A 20,564-nucleotide genomic window follows, 5' to 3' on the forward strand; every position below is an offset into this window, starting at 1 on the left:
GCTGCCTCGAATATATTTAAGCTCCAAAGGATTTCAGAGGAGCTTTGCCAGGAAGATGGAGTTGTGGGTTAGTGAGGAGAGAGAGTAGGTGTGCAGTGAGCAGCACCAGGATCGTCTGCAGCGTACCTGATCCAGACCAAGTTTCAGCTAACTCGAAAAACAGCAGAGCGAGCTCCTCATTCGTTTTATCTCGCAAGTGATTAAACTTTAGTGGCTGTTTCATAAAAGATAAAAAGTAGGTAAACCCTGCATGTGAGAACTTTTCTCCGATGTGTTGAATCCAACACAGGAGACCTCGTTAAGAGCAGATACCGAGGTGGGAGAGCGGTGCTGGAAAACGAGACGTAACCAGAAACAAAGGGCACACTTTCCATTCTCCACATGCCAACTCCTATCAGACGATCTGAGGCCGCATTCAAAAAGAAATGCATGTGTGCATTAAGTTTGCATGCATCGTTTCCCCCCCCCGCCCCCCCTCGAACCCAAAACCCCCAAAAACTTTGTATTTTGCAAAACATCAAAAATGTTGCTTGGAGACCGACTTTCTCCGTACATATAAAGAGTGTAATCAGACAGACGTGAGCGAAGTGTAGATCGTAATGATGCCAAGCCGCTGATGTCATGAGTGAGCTGCTGCACAACCAGAGCTTGTATACAAATGAATCAGCAGGACTTTTCATCAAACGTCCTCTAAACAGATTAAACAGTGGGTTTTTTTTCTTCTCGGGGCCTTTGCATTAGTGGTGCTGTTATTATAAAGGATCATACTTTGAAAATCGGACACTAGTTTCCTGGAAATTTTAACTTCAATCAATCACTTATAAATAACTCTTCACTTTAAGACTTCAGTTTAGTAAGAAGACTTTCTGGAAATCCTTTTTCTTTTGCATTTAATGACTGCCATTGTTAATAAGCATACAGAAACCAAGAAACTCTATGTTGCATACTATAAATTAGCAAGATGCAGTTTTTCTTAACAGAAATGCCACATCATAAATTTTATTGTAAAAGAATATGGCACCATACACTGTATATAAAAGTGTTTGTAGCTTCTGGGTCTGAAAAATGAGGCTGATATATAAGTGCCTTAAGCTGAAATACCACCTAGTGCCACTAAGTCGGCTCCAAAAACCCTCCGGCTCCATAGACTCCCATTCAACTTCTCTCATCAAATACAAAGTCGGTGTTATTAGCTAAAGTCACTCTTTCTTATTAGTTTTCTGGCGGTCCATCTGAAAATATTCCGTCATTAATTAGAAAATAAGCTTCAAATAGATGTTTTTTGTGGGCCACTGGCCTGTCAATCAAACAGACAGTTTGATTGACAGGCCTGTGGTGCAGTTGGGTTTCTGCTCCTCCAAATATTGTCACTTCCATCTCCAAACCGCTCCAAACTATCAAGATGGTGATGGACAAAATATGAACTCGAGGCCTCATAACAACAGTTCACATAGTTGCCACTAGGGCTCTTCTTTGTTAGCTAAAAGCTAACATTAGCCTGACACAGCCGAGAAGTTAAGCTTGCAATATGACCCCGCCCCTTTTGGGGAAAAACAAATGACACTCATCACAGACTTTAATTTAAAATTGCTATTTTATCCATCTATTAACCAGCTGAACTGAAGGCCAACCGACATACGTACGCAGCCGTCACTTCAGCCAAGCTTCTAAATAACGAAGACTCTCTGAGACACGGCAGCAGCAGAGTCTTACTGCTTGAATTTAATATTCTTTGTCACATTCTGGCTAATATTTCTTTCTCCGCTGACCTGGAAACAAAATGGGAGTTTTAAACTTGTTAAGCTTGCTATAGCGAGCAGTAGAAATCCAAAATGTGGTGAGGAAAATGAGCCACAGGTCAGAAAATAATCTATTTAAAGTCCTCTTCCGAACAGCTTCTGCCAGTGCTGTCGGTTAGGACAGTCAAGAACATTAATTTCTATATTTAATACAAAATTTATGTAAAAAAAAAAAGAAGTTTAAAAACCTGCCAAGTGGTGAGTTAATATTTCGTGAGTCCAATGCAAATGAATTGGATCATTTTCTACATTTTAGTGAAGAGAACTGCTTCCTGTTGGCTTGTTTTCCTGAAACAGATGAAACCTCATCAGGAAAAAATGTAAAATAATTTCTCCCCATAGCAGCATATTTAAACTGTAGTCGAAATATAAGACTTAAAATAGGTTTGGCCAGCTTTTTGCAGTGCCAGACTTATCATGCTGTCACAGCACAGAAAAGATTATCAGCAAAGAGATTAGACTTCCTGAAATAGAAAAAAAGATACTGCAGGGTGAGTTTCTGCCTGATAAAATTAGGAAGTAAAAGTTAAAGGAATTGTCCTGAAACTGGACAATTACAGGTTTAATTTATTCAAAAAACAAATGCCTCTTTGAAAATGTTAGTTCCCTCTTCTCCTCTTAAACTTTGAAACTTTCCTTTAATTTATATTAAAAAAAAAAAAAAAGATAGAAGAAAATTCAAACAAAAGGAGACTTAAGTGGGACACAAATCTATCTTGTTCTAACAATTAAAAAAAAGGCCAGACAGGATGTTGAGTCTCCAGCTTTGGCACTGAGGAGAGGTAGAAAAAAGTCAAACTAAATCATGATGTGTCTCTTCATGAGAAAGTGCAGACAGGGAGGAAAACATAGCACATCATTTAGTTTTTAACTGTCTTCATCTTGACTTCAGTAAAAAGAAAAACACTAATAATTTAGTGGTTAGAAAAAAAAGGTGATATCTGGAGTTATTTTCAGAATAGTTTGTGTCGATTTTCTTATTTATTTCATTACAACAAGGGTAGAAAACGCAGAAGATGTTAAAAAGGAATAGACTGGAAAGCAGTTTGTCTGTGTGATGAACTGGTAAATCACCTTTTAAGATAGTGATTTAAAGCATCTCCGGACCCTGCTGCAGGTTTTAGAGCCACAGAGTCTGTCCTCTGCCCACCGACTGACCTGTCCTCCCCGTCCCTGACTCACAACACTAATGGATGCAGGCCCTTCACGTCCACTGTCATAATAAAGCTTTAAATCACAGATTTTGTGATGGCATTGTTTGCTGAGTGGACATAAACACTTCCACCGAGTCTCCCACGTTTTCTTAGTCACACCGTCCCACCCTCAGACTCCCGGAAAGGTGGAACCAGAGACTCCAGCAGATTGGGAAGACTTTCCCGACATGGTGGGGAGTTCTTGAATTGAACTTTTTATTAAAGTACTCTTAAAGGTCAGGAAAATGTGAGTCAAACAGTGACGGGAACATTTTGACACATTGTTTTTCTTTTGAGGTATTGATGTTGCCCGTCCAATAGCACCGAGGTGCATCTCGTATTTAATGGTGTGTAAACTTCTGTGTTATGGTTCAGTACAATAAACTTTAAATAATAGTTAAAAAGGATGACAAACATCATAAAGAGTGACACAAAAAATAACACTGGAGTTGTTGACTGTCATTAAAACCTATTAAATATTTCAACATTTTAGGAAATACGTTATGTACTTTCTTGCTGAACATAAGATGAGCGAGCATCGGATTTGACTAGATCTGATTAGAAATCCGAGGACACTGCTCCAACCACCAATACTAGAAACCTAGATTGAAACACAGGCCTGTCAATCAAACAGACATGCCCCCAAACAAAGTGCTCGTTGAAGCCTAATATCTAATTATTGACGGGATTATTTTCAGATAGACTGCTAGAAAACTAAAAAGAAGAAATTACTTTAGTGAATGACGCCATAATGATTTGTGGAAAACATTTATTGACTTTGTATTTCAGAAGAGAATTTGAATGGGAGTCTATGGAGCCGGAGGCTTTCTGGAGCCAACCTCTAGTGGCACTCGGTGGTATTGCACTTTAAGGCACTTTTGCATCAGCCTCATTTTTCAGATCCAGAAGCTACGAACACTTTTATATCCAGTCTGTGGGGAAAACCGGAAGCTTGTTTGTGTCGGGTAGGTAGACTTTGCAAATAGCGCCTTATTTCCCACCTTTATGCTGAGCTAACCGACTGTAGCTTTATATTTACCCTACATAGTTGAGGGTAGTATCAATATATACATTTCACTTTCAGCATTTCAGTGCATCTCCTAAAATATTGAACTACACTAGGGTCACTGCTAATAATACTTAATTCATAAAACAGCCCAAAACAGTTTCAGATTAAAAACAATCGCCACAAAAACATCCAGCTTCTCGAAGAAAGACGAGAACAAACCTTGCAGAGAGATTATCAAACAGTCTGTTTACTAAACTCTCTCTAATCTAATCTGCGGTCTCTGCACTTAGTCACAGCCGCCTTTCAGATCCAGTACAGTACCGCTGCTTCAGTGCAATCAATGTGAATGCAGCTCACTATCAGTACTTTCAAAATAAAGCGACAATTAGCCTGATTAACTGCGGAGGACGATTACACAAGTGAGCTTCGTCTTTTAGCACCCGACAAAGTCTTTTACACTTTCCTTAGGCTACATTGTCCTGATGTGATAAACCCGGCCCGCCTGGCGAGTTAAGGAGGTTAAAACAAACGTCTGTTTGACAGCCATCAGCTGCTGCAGTGCCGGTCAGGATGACGAGACCTGAAATGATCTCCTAAAGGGAAAACAGTCTCATTTGTCCTAATCAAAACCAAACAAACAACTTTTTAATTAAACACATTTAACAGGAGCTTTTACTGCATCAGAATAACGCAAAATAACTTTAACTTGCAGAGAGGAACTCGTTCGTCCTGCAAAGTTTTACATTTTAGTGTAGCAGGCAGCACATTAAGGATTTAGAGTATTGAATGCATCCCTGAGGGAATACATTTCCCTTTAACAGCCACTCCGATGCCCTTTCTTTCATTCCCAAAGAGGAGAAAAGCATCATTTTCATTTTTTTTTTTAGCTTTAATGGACAAGGAGACAGCTCATAAATTTCCCAACATTATTAGGATGTGAAATCCTCCTCTTCCTGACGGCCCACCAAAGAGATGAAGATAATAGTTGAAGGTAGAACACGGTGGGGAGTCACACGATGGTTCTGATATCTTCAACCGGGAAACAATGAGCATTGAGATTCTCACATTTAACAAGCCAAAATTCCCCCAACACACACACACACACACACACACACACACACACACACACACACACACACACACACACACACACACACACACACACACACACACACACACGTGAGCTCCCTCTTCACCACTCATAAAATAAGTGAAATGCAACCCCCGTTGTGCAACCATTACAGTGTTAGAGAAAAGGCCTTTTTTTACCGTCACTGGCAGGGAATTGGTTCCAGCTCGACCCGCAGCAGTGGAGCAACAAGAGAGAAGATGATTAGAAAATAATTTTTATATACGCTTGCTTAAAGGGCTGACGGGAGGGGGGGAGCAGGCAACGTGAACAAAAGCGGTAAATAAATAAATCTGCAGTCTACTAAAGCTTAAACTGTCCAACTGGCTTCATGTGTAGAAGAGTCATTTCTATGGACACATGTCTATTAAAACAGTCATATAACACAATGTAAACAGTTGATCCTATTTTCAGCTTTAGGACGGCGATCAGAACCAAGTTATCTAATTTATATCGCAGATACTTGAGAACTGGTTTGACAGGAAATAAAATGCTGTGGACGGATAGAATGCGGGAAATTGCAGCACATTATAGCATCAATTATATTTAGCTTTTATACTCAAATACTGTACGGGCCTTAGTGAGTAGGCTTTAGTAAAGTATCGCAGTCCTATAAAATTGTTGGGCTCACGATAGGAAGTTGAGAATCAGCGACGTAACGTAGGGGGGGTAACGTAACACGGGAAATGAAAAAGGCACAGAGGGAAAAGATGAGGCCGTTGGGAAGATGAACATCTTCCTCAGACGTAGGCTGTTATCTAAGTTACTAAGACAAACTCTACATGACTAAAACTACAATATATTAGCTTAACACCCAACCAAACATTAAGTTCCATGACCTCTGACCTTTCTGTAAACAAACACGTCACAACCTCGTGAACTCGAGAAAGTTTTGAGACCCGACATTGTGAATACCACAAGAGGGCGCCGTTCATTTGGACTCTTTTCGTGTACACTGTAAATACGGTTTTAACGCATTGTTTATTCGTCACTTCTCTGGTGTGTAAAGAGCTTCATGCTGCACATTTCGGCTTTGGGTCGACATTTTTGTACGAACTTTTTAAAGAATCAACACATTTAAATTACAGCAAAAAACATTTCAGTAAACTAATGGAAATCAGCAGACGGCTGGAGAAATAGAGGAGTTTATAAAGCACTACAGAATCGTCTGCAAGTTCAGGATGCAAAATGCAGGACTGAAACGAGCTGAAGATGTTACGTATTCATATAGAAATGAAACTGAGAGGCTAAAACTTGCAGACCCTTCGGTGTGGTCCTGTGAATTAGCATTTGATGATGTTAGCATGCTGTTTGCAATGAGCTACTGTAACAACGAGTCTCGGTGTGTTTCTGTCTGTTATGTTGAAGATTGTACAAAGAGAGTCGGTGTTTCCGAGCTGCCAGCAGAGATGAGGTTTCAGACCTGCAGCCAGGACTTCCAGGAAGAGAGATGTTACATTTAAAAATCACTGTCTTTAACTGTGAAAACTCAAAAAGTCCCGTCCACACGCCATCGAAGTAATTTAATACTCCTGGTTAGTTTTAATATAAATTTCCCTGCCAACACTTTATGAACTGCTGTTCAGAGAAATCAATAACTTAATAAGACAAGAAAATGATGATGAGGCTTCGTTAAGATCAAATGAAATCTGAGCTTTGGTGACTGTTGTGTGTCGTGTCTCAGAGGTGATGCAGATGTTGGGCAGCTGTCTTAAAGAGTTCCTTGCACAGCGTTAATAATTATATTCAGACGAGAAATATTGGGTTATTTGGCTGCGTCGTCTTGTAATACAAACACAGGCTGCAGTGGGGTTGTAATCACAGGGCGCAGGGGTTCAAATTGTTCCCAGTTTTTCCAGAATTTTTTCTGATTGAAACTTATAATGACTCCCGTGTCTGTTTTATTCTAACAAGTTTTGACTTCAGCTCTTTCTCTGACTGGATAAAACAGATGAAGGATAAATGAGAGGCTGGAAAACGCTGTCTGATCTGTTTAAATAAAGGAAACAGTCACCTCGACATGAATGACATCACTGCTTCGAAGGAAAAGGCCTTTTGCATGCACAGATGGATTCATTATAGGCCGTGTGTGTGTGTGCGTGTGCGTAAGTGAGTGCGTGTGTTTGTATCACGCGAACATGTGACGGGCTCATTATCCCATTTGAGCACAACAACAGCAACGCATACATAAATACATACATGCATGCATCCCTGTGTCGTTAACAAGTGGGTCAGTCAAAGTGAGGAAGAGGAGGATGAAAGTGAGGTAACGAGCCAATGAAAGTTGTCCACCACGTTGTGTGTTTTTAACGATCCGAGTTAATCGCCGTTGTCCGATAATTAGCATCTAGTTTTCAGGAAATCTGCCGTCCTTCATGCTGTTTGAATTAACGTACAGAAAAAAAGTAGTAAATAAGCGACTGCAACGCTGCTGCCTTCTCATCCTCCCTCGTATTCCCTTTTAAACTTCTTAATTGGGTTTTGTGTTGAAGAGGAAACCTGTAATTTACCATTAAAAGACAAAACCGAAGCAGGTCATGAAGCAGAAAGCACCAATGAAGCTCGACAGCTTTCACAAAACTGTAGTCCATCGTTTGCTTTAAGTCTTCCTCTTCATATAATTACTGTCACATTATTAAAGTCAAGAACGTTGACATTTAATCTTTAGTTTTCTCCTCTAGTGAGCTGATATACAAAGAAATACAGGACTGTGAACAGCTGAGCCTCATCCTTAAAAAACAAAAAGTTTCTGTTTCTGTCTGTTTTAAATTGATTAAAAAAACAGAAAACTTCAGTGCAGCGTAAAGACGAGGAAAACTGCTGACATGTGATCATTCTTTGTTATTTTGTCCCATTAAACTCAGTCATTTGATCCAGTTTTTATTATAAAAAGATTCGAGAACTCTGATTTTCACACCACGCTGAGCTCAGATTTCCTCTCGTCGACGGTGAGGAGATGAATGGTTTAATCAACGAGTGCGATGACTTCCTCGTTTTTCTTTTGAAGTGGTGTGACGAAATTTTAAAAAAATCTAAGTTTGGAGAGAGACTCGTTCTTCCTTCTCTAAATCTGATTAACGGCATTCCCTGTTTCTAGCTAATGCTCCGTCCTGGCTGCAGAACAGTCGGCCATCTCTGCTGCTCGGAGGTGGAAATGTGCATGTTTTCCACGAGACCACACACTCTCTGGAATCAAAGGAAACTCACAAATAATTAGAAGCTAATCTGCAGAACAGGAAGTGTTTCTGCCACCCTGATAATCTGGAGGATGAAAAAAAAAAAGAGCCACGACTCTCTCAGCAGGTGGTCCTCTCCTCAAACAAGAACCTGAACACAAAATACTAAAGTTCCCAGAGTGGACTCACTATAATAACTATCAGGAGCACGTGCAGCAGAGACGAGAGGTCAAGTGGAGGCGCCGACTGTCAGAGCCGGACTTCGACTGCTTCTCATTACGCTGATTAGAAAGAACTGAAATTGAGCATGAAATGGGTTTGGAGATCACGCCGTCATCGGAGGGAATCGACATGCGTGAGCAGTTTAATTGGCCGCAGGTGGAGTCACCTGGTGGGTCACCTGTAGGAGCCGAGGAGTCTCGTCACGTCAGACGTTTACTGTGTTTGAGAGTTCAGTTCAATTTTGTTGTTTAATGGAGTTCAGTTGCTGTTTAGAGCTTTAAAGTTGTCATTTAATTCCCTCAATTTGTCTTCTTTATTCAAACAGACTTCACAAAATGATCTTAAACAAGCCCAACAGAACAGATAATATATAATCCATAATCCCTCCAACAGGGATAAATAGAATAAATGTTTTGGTGACTCTTCCTTTCGTAAACTCACGAGGTCACAATTCAACTTCTACAAAAGAAAAATAATAATGGACAAAATATTTCAGCAGAACGGAACAGAAGAAACATCTACAAGGATGAAAAGTAGGCGTTTGCAAATTCTGTGAACATCCAACATTAAAGCTTTTATTTGCAAACACAACATTAGAGACTTTAAAAGAGCTGCAGAGGACATTCATGATCCCCAGAGGAAGAACCCTTCAGAATTTTCTGTTTCCACGACAACCATCAGCATCAGCGAAATCATCCTGTTTGTAAAATCAAACACAACAAACTAGCCTAAAACCTCAAACTTCATCACCTCAGACTGTTTTTAGTTTCTGATCACAAACAGAAAGGTTTGTTCTTCATCACTGCTCCTCTTCACAGAAGACGGTGACGCCAGACTCTGACCTCATTCCCCATAAAGAGTAAAAGGAGAAATGAGCTCTGAACATCAGCTCCTCTTCATCTCTCTTCTTCATCGTTCTCAGTTTCATTTCTGTCTTAATATTATCTTATTAACACAGGTAAACTACCTCAAAGACAAAATATTTGATCTTTTTAGCATACCTTTACTAAATAAGCAGAAGTAAATACATAAAGTCATCTTATTCCTGTAAATATGTAAGTTTTGTGTCAATATAATTCGGTAAGTCAACCAACACTGATACGATTAAGGCCAGATTTATTTGTTTGTTTGTTGTCGGATGTTTTCATAGCAACTATCCTGCATGCTGTTTTTCAGAAATCCTCATTTTTCCTCCTCATTATGTCAGAATAGTTGCAGAGAGCTCTGATTTGAACAGCTGTCCTGAATCCTGACAAACATTCTCAGAACATTTCTGAGATGTTTCGGAATCCTTCAGAGTCCTTTTGTTGCATTTTCTTCTTTGTTTTGTTGTGCTGCTGCAGGTTGCAGATAAACGACTTTAGTAAGATGCTTCAGCTGAAGGTTCTACTTTGATGTAAATAATAAAATGTCTTGGAATCTGTAAGAAAAGTTGCATCATACTTTTGGGTTTTCTCGACTGGAGCTGGAGACTCAAAATGTGCAGAAGTTGCCCCTGGATGCAAAGAGACTGAAAGATGTTGCATTGTGGGAAATTCAGATTTGGGTGATTTTTTTTTTTTTGGACCCACAATATGGACTGAAACTCTGCAGCATCAGCTGATTTTTGTGAGTCCTTGAGCTCAGACCTCGTTCAGACTGCATCTTAAATCCGTTTCTTGTCATATCCAGATTTTATCTGGATGATTTTTGAAAGTCTGACCAGTAAAAAAAGACAACAACACATTAAATCAGATTTTTTTGCAAATCAGATTCTAGTCAGATTTCTACAGATGCGTCTCAGTCTGGACACTCTGCTGGTTTAGATCGGTTTCCTTGCGTCACACCACAATGATGACATCATTTTCAGAGAGACAGGGTGAGCAGAATCGATGCTAACGCTAGCAGAGCTATCCGAGAGTAGGGAGTTTGTCTCTATGGAGGACAACGAGGACAACAGTCTGCGGACAGATGCACAAATAAACTGTCTATTGGCACTTTGCTTCCACATTGGAAAGCTGCATCACCAGCGTAGCTACGCCGTTACCACGGCAAACCATGCAGATAGGTTGGTGATGTCTAGACACACCAAATCCAAAACAGTCTGTCCTGAAGCTCTGGTCTGAGAAACAAATCTGATTTACTGAAGAAAGCCTGAACTTACTGTCTTATTGTTTTCATATTTCTATTTTTCTTATACATCCTTGCACTAAAACCAAACCTCCTGTTGTGGGACAACAAAGATCTGAAGTGCAATAATACATTGTCTGTATGATTCTGTATCTAGAGCCAGATTTTTATGGGAAAAGCTCAACTTTTGTTGCTTTTCTAAACTCTTTATAAACTTATCTGCTCCGTCGCTCTGACATCTCACATTTCCTTCATTCTTTGTGACAAACTTTGTCAGAAAAAGACGTCAAAACTTGATGCAGAATCGCTTCTGTTTTCATATTCAGTTCAAAACCAAGCATCCCCTCACTGATCTCCATTCCTTCGTGCACTGTCAGCATCATTAAGAGTCACCGTGCAGGCACCTGCACCCACACGTTGCATCAACACACGCACACACACACCTACGCCGTGGCTGTGCTCTACCTCACACCAATAAAAACTCTTTCCTGCTTGTGATCCGGGGCTCTACGCTCCCCGAGCTCCGAGGTATGCAGTCTTGGCTGCTTTTCGTTGCTCCGGCCGGAGCTGTTTATGTTTGTTGTTGTTCGAGTTTATGAGTCCTCACTGATGCTGTCACCAAAGTGTATACAGGTCGTCTGCTCGTAGCATCCCGGCCCGGGTACCGACAGGTTGATTTGATGAAGGTTTCAGGATACGTGGATTCCTCCTCATTTGTTGTTCCTTATTTCTGAACACATCCCCTCTGGGTTTATAAATGTTGGAGGAGACGGAGCCTGTCCACCACCTGCCTCATTACGTCGATCACTCCTGGAGCCGAGATGTCTCGTTAAGAAAAGCAATTTGCTCTGAACTTTAATCCTAAACTAAGCAGTTTTTCAGTGAGATCGCGATTATTTTGAGCAGATCATTTGGATGTGTGATCACCATCCTCATCATCAGAGGGCTGCTGTTCTCCTTGTAAAACAATCATGTCAGTTTCCCACACAGCCTGAATCATCTAAAGCTCTTTTTTTTTTTGTCCCAGTTCCTTGTGTTCACCCTTTCTGAGGAGTTTTGGTCGTGTTGCATCATGCAGCCTGCAGGGAAACGAGAAAGGAGCGGTGAAATTAGCTCAGGCCTCGTCTCCTGATATCAATGTGGAGAAGGGGGGGTGTGAATTCTGGTATTACAGCAGCTGTGAGCAATGCTGGAAGGTCCAGTGTGGTGTGAGAGGGGGGCGTGTGTTCATGCAGCCGGCCTAAGGACGAGTGTCGTTCCTCTGAGACCGTAATCCATGCAGGAGGACGTAATCCATGCAGGAGGACGATGGAGAGGATGCAGGGTTTAGTTTGATGCGCATAAAGCTGATGACGGCAATGTGGTGCAAATTGTCAGCATTTTATTCCTAGTTTTTGTGCTTGTTTTCAGACTATTTTGGAGTTTATCCATTGAGGTTTAGAAACAGTTTCCTACGTCTGACTTTCTCAGAGGAGAATGCAATCCTTCAGATGAAGTTACAACAAGGAGAAAGACTTTGGCTGCAGAGGGACAGATCCAATAAAATCACCTCTCTTCTGATTTCCTAAACAGAATCATCCATGAAAATACCCAAATTACAGCCACTTGTATTCCACTGAAACCACACACACTCCACTCTGATCCGCTCATTATTTCAATGGTAGAAAAACAATAAAAAAAAAAAAAAAGTGAAGAACAAAGAAGTGATTAGAGAAAAGAATAAATTCACTGCGGCTCTTTCCACAGAGCACTCTGACCGCAGCGTGTTGTGTACGAGGAGGAGGAGGAGGAGGGGGGGGGGGCAGCATGTTGTGAAATAGCTCCAATATGTGCGAGACTATTACATATTCAAACCCCCCATGAGTAATCTTACACCCCCCCACCTCCCACCCCGACCACAAATATTACAGTGCATCTGCTAAAGTGAAACAATGCTGTTCCCCTCCGCTTCACATCACTTACCCCCCCGCCTCCACCTCGCCTCCCCTCCTCTCTGCCTGGACGTGCCACGGGTATTTGTAAAGAAGCTCGAACAAGTAAAGCAGTGTGTGTGTGAGGTGGAAGAAGAAAAAAAAGGAGATGACGGTGACAAAGATCTGTCCTAGAAAAGTAGAAGAGACTCAGGAGAAGCAGAATCATTTGTATTCCTTTAAAATAGCCCTAACAAATGCACCAGAACAAGTTTAATGTGTCCAAACGTGGTGAGTTTTGTTGAGTTTAATCTCCACCTGGTTGGAGACAGACATCAGGACCGGATCTACCGTCTCTTCAGCGAGATCAGAGGTCAATTTAGGTCTCAAAATTACAGCCATCAACAACCAAAATGTTATTTTTTTCTTTTGGAAGAGAATCACAGTTGAATTTCTCTTAAATAAAAACAATATGTGCCCTTAAAAGCCCTTAAAAACTAAAATCTTAGTCTTTATATCTGTCAGTGTGCCTCCACTCCCTGGAGCTTATTTCTTTACTTCAGTAAAAAATGAATCATTTACTTGTTTAGCCTCCATAAGATGTACTATTTGAGATGAAAAGTGCCTGAATTTAATGCCAACTGTTGACTTTATCAATCCCTTTTGGAGGACTCTTATTGCACTGCAGAATAATTGATTAAAATCGTCCAATACTTTTAATTTTACACTTGTTCTGGCACACAAAATGATCTAATGTGAATTGCATATTTCAATGCCTGTGAATCTGAACTACAGGACAATTTCAGGATAGTATTTCAGGATTAAAACTCAATAATGTTGTCAAAAACATAAAGCACAATTAAAACCTGACACAGATCCATGCATTAGGATAATAATAATTTACGCACATTTTGGCTCATTTAATCCCTCTGAAAGTATGAGGAGTGTGGAAGTGTGAGCTCGCAGACCCCCAGGTACCCCACTCACCCGTGAACCATGCCTCTGCGCCGACACTTGAGGCAGGTGACAGAGGAACAGCGGCGCCAAAAAGTAAGACGAGGTGAAGATGAGGAAGCTCGACAGTAACATAATGGAACGTCGGTGAGCGCAGAGCAGGGAGCGGCAGGTCGGCTGAGCGCGCAGTGTGTCCGTGTGTCACACCGATGATCAACAGGTCCAAACAACACGCTCCACAACCTCTCTGTCCTCTAAGTGATTCTCCTTTTTGTCTACTTCTCCGAGAACTATTCACATAGTGCCTGCGCGTGGAAGGAGAGTCAGGACGCGGCGGTGACCATGGCGCGCGAGTTTTTTTTTTATCCAGGATCAGCTGTTCATCGCGGTTTCCGCAGGTTCGAGTCGCGCCTGTATCCATTGCAACTTCATTTAAAAGCAAAGGAGGGAGCAGCATCACTGACTGACACTGCGAGGGGGCCAATAGCAGCGCAGGGATGGCGGTGAAGCCACGCCCACTTCAGACTAACTCCTCAGAGGAGAAAGAGCTGCTGCGGTCAGTCTGCAGAGAGGAGCCGCAGAGGCAGCAGCTGCGGGGACACTCAGTGTGTTATCAGCAGCCTTTGAGAGTACAGACAATGGACGAGCAATTGTGAGGTCAAACCTCGTCCCCATTCAGAGACGTATAATGCGCTATAATGGCCGCGCATCCTGCTGCCGTGACATTTAGCCTGTGCACTTGGGTGACAATGGAGAACATCTATTGAGTGAAGTCAATAGCTGTCACAGGCACTGCAGGGGTTCAGCCTGTGTGTGTGTGTGTGTGTGTGTGTGTGTGTGTGTGTGTGTGTGTGTGTGTGTGTGTGTGTGTGTGTGTGTGTGTGTGTGTGTGTGTGTGTGTGTGTGTGTGTGTGTGTGTGTGTGTGTCAGGACTCAGCGGTTGATTGTGTAAAAACAGCTGTGTGTCACTTTATCTCCAAATACTGATCGTAATTTAACTGACTTTTCAGAGAAAAACCTAATTTTTCTGTAAAACTCAGACTTTTACGTTTTTCAAAACAAATATCTTGTCTCTTAAACTTTAATAAACAAATTTAAACTATTTATTACAACACAAAAATGCATTTATCAATCAAGCATCAATATTTCTGTCAAAATTTACAAAATCATCAGTAATTAATTGTTTCATAAGCATTTATATTAGCATACATGATGGATGTGTTTGCAAATATTAAAACATGAACTTATAATTCATATAATATAATTCTGATATAAAATCAATCAGCAGTCAAACTTTATTCAAACAGCACTTTTCATACTGGTTAGTGCAGTTCTGAGTGCTTCACAGATGATTGACAGGGAGTTTAATTTTTTTTTTTTGAAAAAACATTATTGAATAATCATATGTAATATAATGACATAATCGAATAAACAGACTGACTGCAGATAATTACAATTTTGATGTGAGTAAGTATACATTAGTTGCATGATGAATGTGCATGTTTTTCTTTCTTAGTTTGACCATAAGTTTATTATTTCCTTGAGTCTGACTGCTGCTATATTAGTAAACTTAACTTATTATTTATTTATTGTTATTTATTTATCGAAATGGCTCCGGTTCTCCGCTTTAATCTCCGTCCATAACGACTGCTTGCTGTGTTTATTGGTACGAGTGAATGTGCATTGAGATACGAAGTCATCGTCTTTGTATGGCCTAAGTTTTGTCTTATCGAACTTTACTGCCATCTACTGGATTTAAGGATGTATTGCATGTAGCAGGCTGAATGCTTTATCTCGCTACGTTAGTGAAAAATGATTTGTGTATCCGCTCCAAAGTTGGACGCGTTCTTATCTGCTCCGTGCTTCTTCCCTCCAACATTTTTTAATTAAAATCGGGCCAGTGGTTTTTCTGTAATCTTGCTGACAAACAAACAAATAAACAAACCACACTGAAAACATAACCTCCTTAAACTGATGATCAATACAACAAACTATGAATTCTTCCCTCATGGAAAGCAAGCAAATTCTGATCACTTTTATTTTTGAAATTTGAAAGGAATTTGGGCTATAAGAACTAGTGAAACATGAATATAAGAATAATATCACAAATAAATACACAAAAATCTGATTCATCATCATAATTAAGCGGTGAAACATAACTAGGTACATTAACTTTTAAGTACAAAAACATGTCATGCCACTTTTTCGTTGTAGAACACTGCAACATAAATCCCCCATAAAAAAAAAAACTTTTTTATTTTATGCAGTTTGAAAATAATTGTTGACATTTCCAGTGCACGACTTCAACGTGTAACTATGTGCTTTTAGAATCCACATTTGCTCCTTCCACTGAGGTAAAGGATCTGAAAGCGTTATTGTGCAGCCTGACAGAAGAGCACGCTAACTGGATTCATAAAAGCGGTCCCACACTGTGCTCGTCCACCTCTGGCTCCCACGTCCTCTTTTCTCCGTCATTCTCCTTTCAGATGAATTGTGTGGCCCATTGAAAGCGAGGGAAGCCGTGTTTAGTGCAGGTGTCCAGCTTCAGTCCACAGAAACCGGGCTTTTAAGTGCTGAAAAGGGCCATCCGGTCACCCCCCCCCCACCCCTCCTCCTTCCCTCTGTCTTTGTTCCTATAGATATTTTTTAATTGTTGGTTTTGACAGTTCAGCGGCTTTTGGAGTGCCTCAGTGAAGAGCCTCGTAATTAGAGCTATTGAGCTGCTGGAATTGGCACAATTAGGGTCAGCATTAATGATTTCTGTGTGCACAGGTCGGCCGTTTTCTCAGAACAGTCCGAGAGGAGGGTCAGGAGAGACGAAACGGGGACAGTCGGACGTGAAGGAAAAGAAACTCGGAGCGAACTATTAGTGAAGTGTCCGTGTGGTGTCGTGATCTCCTCTCCCGGTCTGAGAGGACGAGGAGCGCAGAGAGGGGGAACCAGGAGTGTCTCTCTTGGAATGTTAACGAGATCGGTGGATATCTGCTCGTCCCTCTCGCTCCAACCCTCCACCCCGAACAAAGAGGAGCGAGTTCTCCGGGGTGTAAAGCTGTTGTAGGGAAAGCATGGCTCGACACTTTAATTCTGTTGTCATTTGGCCGCACATGAAAGAAAACCTCTGACAACAACAACAGAAGAGGAATGAATGGGCATGCTCAAAGGAAATGTACTTCCCAATTACTGCAGTGGCCCCCACCCAACCCCACCTACAACCACCACTCCACCTCCACCCCCCTCCCTCCCGCCGCCCCCAACCTACCCCACCCCCACCCGGATTACACGGACTACACACGGCCGAAAATTAGCAGGTGTCTGCAGACAGAAACGGACGGAGCAGCTCAGAGGCCACACAGAGACCCAGAGACCCGACGGATGAAGGAGCATCAGCACAGATGTTCAGCCGGGAGGTCACGTGGACCAAAAGTACAGTTCAGACACACACACAGTTCAGACACACACACACACACACACACACACACACACACACACACACACACACACACACACACACACACACACACACACAGTTCAGACACACAAACACACAAACACACACACACACAGACACACACAGAGTTCAGACACACACAGTTCAGACACACACACAGTTCAGACACACACACACTCACGGTTCAGACGCTGCATGTTGGAGGTAAAAAGGAATTATAATCGATGAGCAAATTAATGTGTTGTCTGGTTATCATCACAGCTGTTTACAGTTTAACAGGAAACTAACTTTTCAAAATTAAAGCTGCATTATTTCCCTCATGTTTTAATACCTGAGAATCAGTTCAAATAAAACCTGATGGTTATTAAATTATGTAGTCAGCTAATCCCAGGGGTCAAAGTACTTTTAAAGTTGAAAATCTCCAATAACTCCAATAATTTGACATTCAATTACATAAAAAAAGTACAGTTCTTACTTATATTTCCATTTTAAGTTACTCAATACTTCTCCACAGACAAATAGTTTGAAGTACTGCACTGCTTTGACTTAAAAGTTACATTTCCAATTATTTTATAAGTAACTATTATACACTTAAAACAAATGACGGTGTTATATTTGATGATTAAGGGATAAACGACCTTACAGTTTGCCTCCACATTGACCTACAGTAATATAAAAAGGATTTTACTTCAAACATCAGTTATCAAATTCACGCCCAGTCGTTCAATCTATAATAACACTCTGAAAGAGATCCTTCTGCATGATGAGGATGTTTGTTGATGATACTTCTGTATTTCACTTCAGTAAATCTTTAATTATTGATATTTTTACCTCGAGGTTACGTCACTGTAGAGTCTGAATCTTCTTCCATCTCTGCAGCTCTCTAACGAGTGTCTGATAACAACCAAACAACTGCAGCAGCGAGTGAAACACAGACAGACAGATGGAAGGAGGTGAACGGAAAGATAGAAAGCCCTCTGCTTTTAAAGTGCCATCTGGATTTCATCTAATAAATTCCAAATATTTTACATGAACCTCCTGAAACCGTGTGTGTGGAGCCGTTGGCCGGCCGGCCAGCGGCGACCTGGCCTCTTATTACCCTCTTCAAGCTCACACCGAGGCTGACGTAGAAGCACGCCCACTGACGGAAACGCACGGCAACAAACAAATAAGCACACAAAGCCAAATGATGTGCAACATTAATCAGAGATGTGAGGGATTTTTACACAGTGAGAGAATGAAAGGGAAAGTGGAGCCACGGGTGTGAAAAGGGCCATTGAGTCTGGACCGGGGTGTCCCGCACCTGCGCTGTCTATTCACCCCACTGTTTACACACTGTCATCCACAATTAATACCTCCCAGGGACGGGGCGGCCTGCCCTCTGCGGGGCCCCCGGACCCATCCAGGGCCCTTATGGATGCCTAATTGAGCATACCGCTCTCTTGATTGAATTAACAGCTCTGTCTCTGGGACCTTTTCCCCTTCCACTGCTCCACACCCGCATGGGACCCCTGTGCCGTCCCACAGAACACAGAGGAGAGCAGAGGGAGACGGGGGTGGAGGGGGAGGTGGCTGCAGAAAGCGCAGGTCAGAGGAGGGGGTGGTGTAGTTGAAACTGTCCAGAAAACGTGGCCCTTTCTGTGGGCAAACCGAGGCTGGAAATGTGAACTGGGGGTAACCAGAGGTCTCCATCTTCACAGGGCAGCGTGTTCCAGCAGGGCAGCGAGTGTGCGAGAGTACAATGCTGCACACACACACACACACACACACACACACACACACACACACACACACACACACACACACACACACACACACACACACACACACACACACACACACACACACACACTAGTAACTTTCTCACAATCCTCGTAAAGAATCTTGTTGTTTGTTTTTGCTTTGCTGATATTAAATGTTAAACAGATGCCAAGTTTTTAAGAATAGTAGCTGAAATTGTGCTGCAGCGATGCTGTACTTCCCAAACTACAGAAAAAAACACACATTCAGTCACTTAATTCTTCTAAATGTGTACAAGTATTAACAGGAAGAAGCACCTCCGATGGAGGAAAGAAAACTCCCTTTTAACAGGAAGAAAAGTTTCCGATGTTGGTCTTTATCACTGTTTTCAGCAGTTTTTTTTTCTTCCTGTAACATCATACCTGCCAACAAAAAACAGCAGTAGCAGTACAGTAGGAGCATATCTAATTATTTTGTTAAATTGCTTTTTAAATGATTTACTTAACAACTGATTGATGTTTTGATTAATTAAACACATTTTCCATCTTCCCATCAAGTTTATGTTGTAGAGAAATGATCAAATTAACCCTCTAGGTTCTTTTTAATGAATTGCATTTTTGTCCAGTTTCAGTTGAGTACTTTCCTTTACACATATTACACTGATTTTGCTTTGGCACCTCTGAACTGGTTCCCACTACAGAACCAATAGGTGAGTCAGAGCGCTGGGCCCTGAGCAGCAGCCGGGCCGGGCCGGGCCGGGCTGGGCCCTCGCAGTGGTCTCCATGACTGCACCGAGCCGCTCACCTCTCGATGAACCCCCAGTCCGGCTCTGGTGGTGGGGAGCATGCCCTCCCGACAACAAAAACAAAAACACAGAGATTCTGTTGAGCATACCCCTGCACCAGTGAACTGTGCAACAACCCCCTCCCGGACCCCGTAGCCCCCCGCCCCCCTCCCTCCCGGACCCCATGGCCCCGGTTAACAAGCCAGCCAGCACGTTCCCTGTTGTCACTTGTTACCCGCTGTCCTCCTGATACGGCTCGCAGGCGGGGCCAATTAAACTCGCACTGTTCCCTCGTCCGGGTCAGGAGTTTAGTGGGTCATCATCGCCGAGTTATCTAATCCTGATCCAACCGCTCCGACTGGACCAAACCAGACCGGGCTGTCTTACAAAGTGGTGGCTTTCAATGAAAAAAATCCAACATGTGTCGGGCATACAAAACAAAGTTTTTACTTCTTCTATTCGACCCGCTAGAACAATTATTATATTGTTGCTTTGCTGCTATCTTTTGATATTAGTGCTGCTGATGTTGCAGCATCAGTATTAGTGATAAGAGTAATGCAGCACTTGTAGTTTGTGTAGTTAAAGTAGTTGTAGTTGCACTTGTGGTGGAAGAAATAGGAAAACCAGGGAATGTTTAATGCTTTTCATGCTTGTAACAGAAGTCTGTCTTATTGTAACTGTTCTCAGGTGTCTCTTTTAAAGAAAGATTTCCATCTCAACCAGAAATGAATAACATTTAAGTTGAGGCTTCGTTGTTGCAGTTCTGTCTCTAACCTCGACCTTTCACCTCTGTCAAAATCTTTTGCATGGAGGAGTGTGAGGTTGTCAGACAGCAAATTTCCAGATTTATTTTAATTAAAGTCTCTTTTCCAGATTTTTTTTCTATCACATTCGGTAAAAGGGGTGAGAAAACTCTAAAATCTGTTTAGTTTGTGATTTTTTTTTTTTTTAGTTATTAAATCAGACTTTTTCCATTGGAATGATTTATAAATTTAGCAAACTGTATGTAGACTTAAAGAAATCAACATTTCAGCAGCATTAGTTGAGAGGAGATGGAGGGACACTGCTGAGAAGCAGGTGTGGAGACATTT

General features: G+C 41.7%; 1 protein-coding gene across 4 annotated transcripts in view; it reads right to left on the reverse strand.

Annotated features, from left to right (window-relative positions):
* The window catches only part of smoc1 (SPARC related modular calcium binding 1), a 43,152-nt gene extending 29,246 nt beyond the window's left edge, over positions 1-13,906 (reverse strand). For all 4 annotated transcript variants that reach the window (XM_069711565.1, XM_069711564.1, XM_069711562.1 and 1 more), the window contains exon 1: positions 13,535-13,906. In XM_069711565.1, coding sequence (XP_069567666.1) covers positions 13,535-13,636 — 102 coding nt within the window. In that variant the 5' untranslated portion in view covers positions 13,637-13,906. The remainder of the gene's footprint in view (positions 1-13,534) is intronic.
* Positions 13,907-20,564: the final 6,658 nt, after the last annotated feature.

The sequence above is a fragment of the Brachyistius frenatus genome, unplaced genomic scaffold (genome assembly GCF_029030835.1).
Source record: "Brachyistius frenatus isolate BFR_SWC_R1_liver_20210118 unplaced genomic scaffold, ASM2903083v1 Contig_102, whole genome shotgun sequence".
Taxonomy (NCBI): Eukaryota; Metazoa; Chordata; class Actinopteri; family Embiotocidae; genus Brachyistius; species Brachyistius frenatus.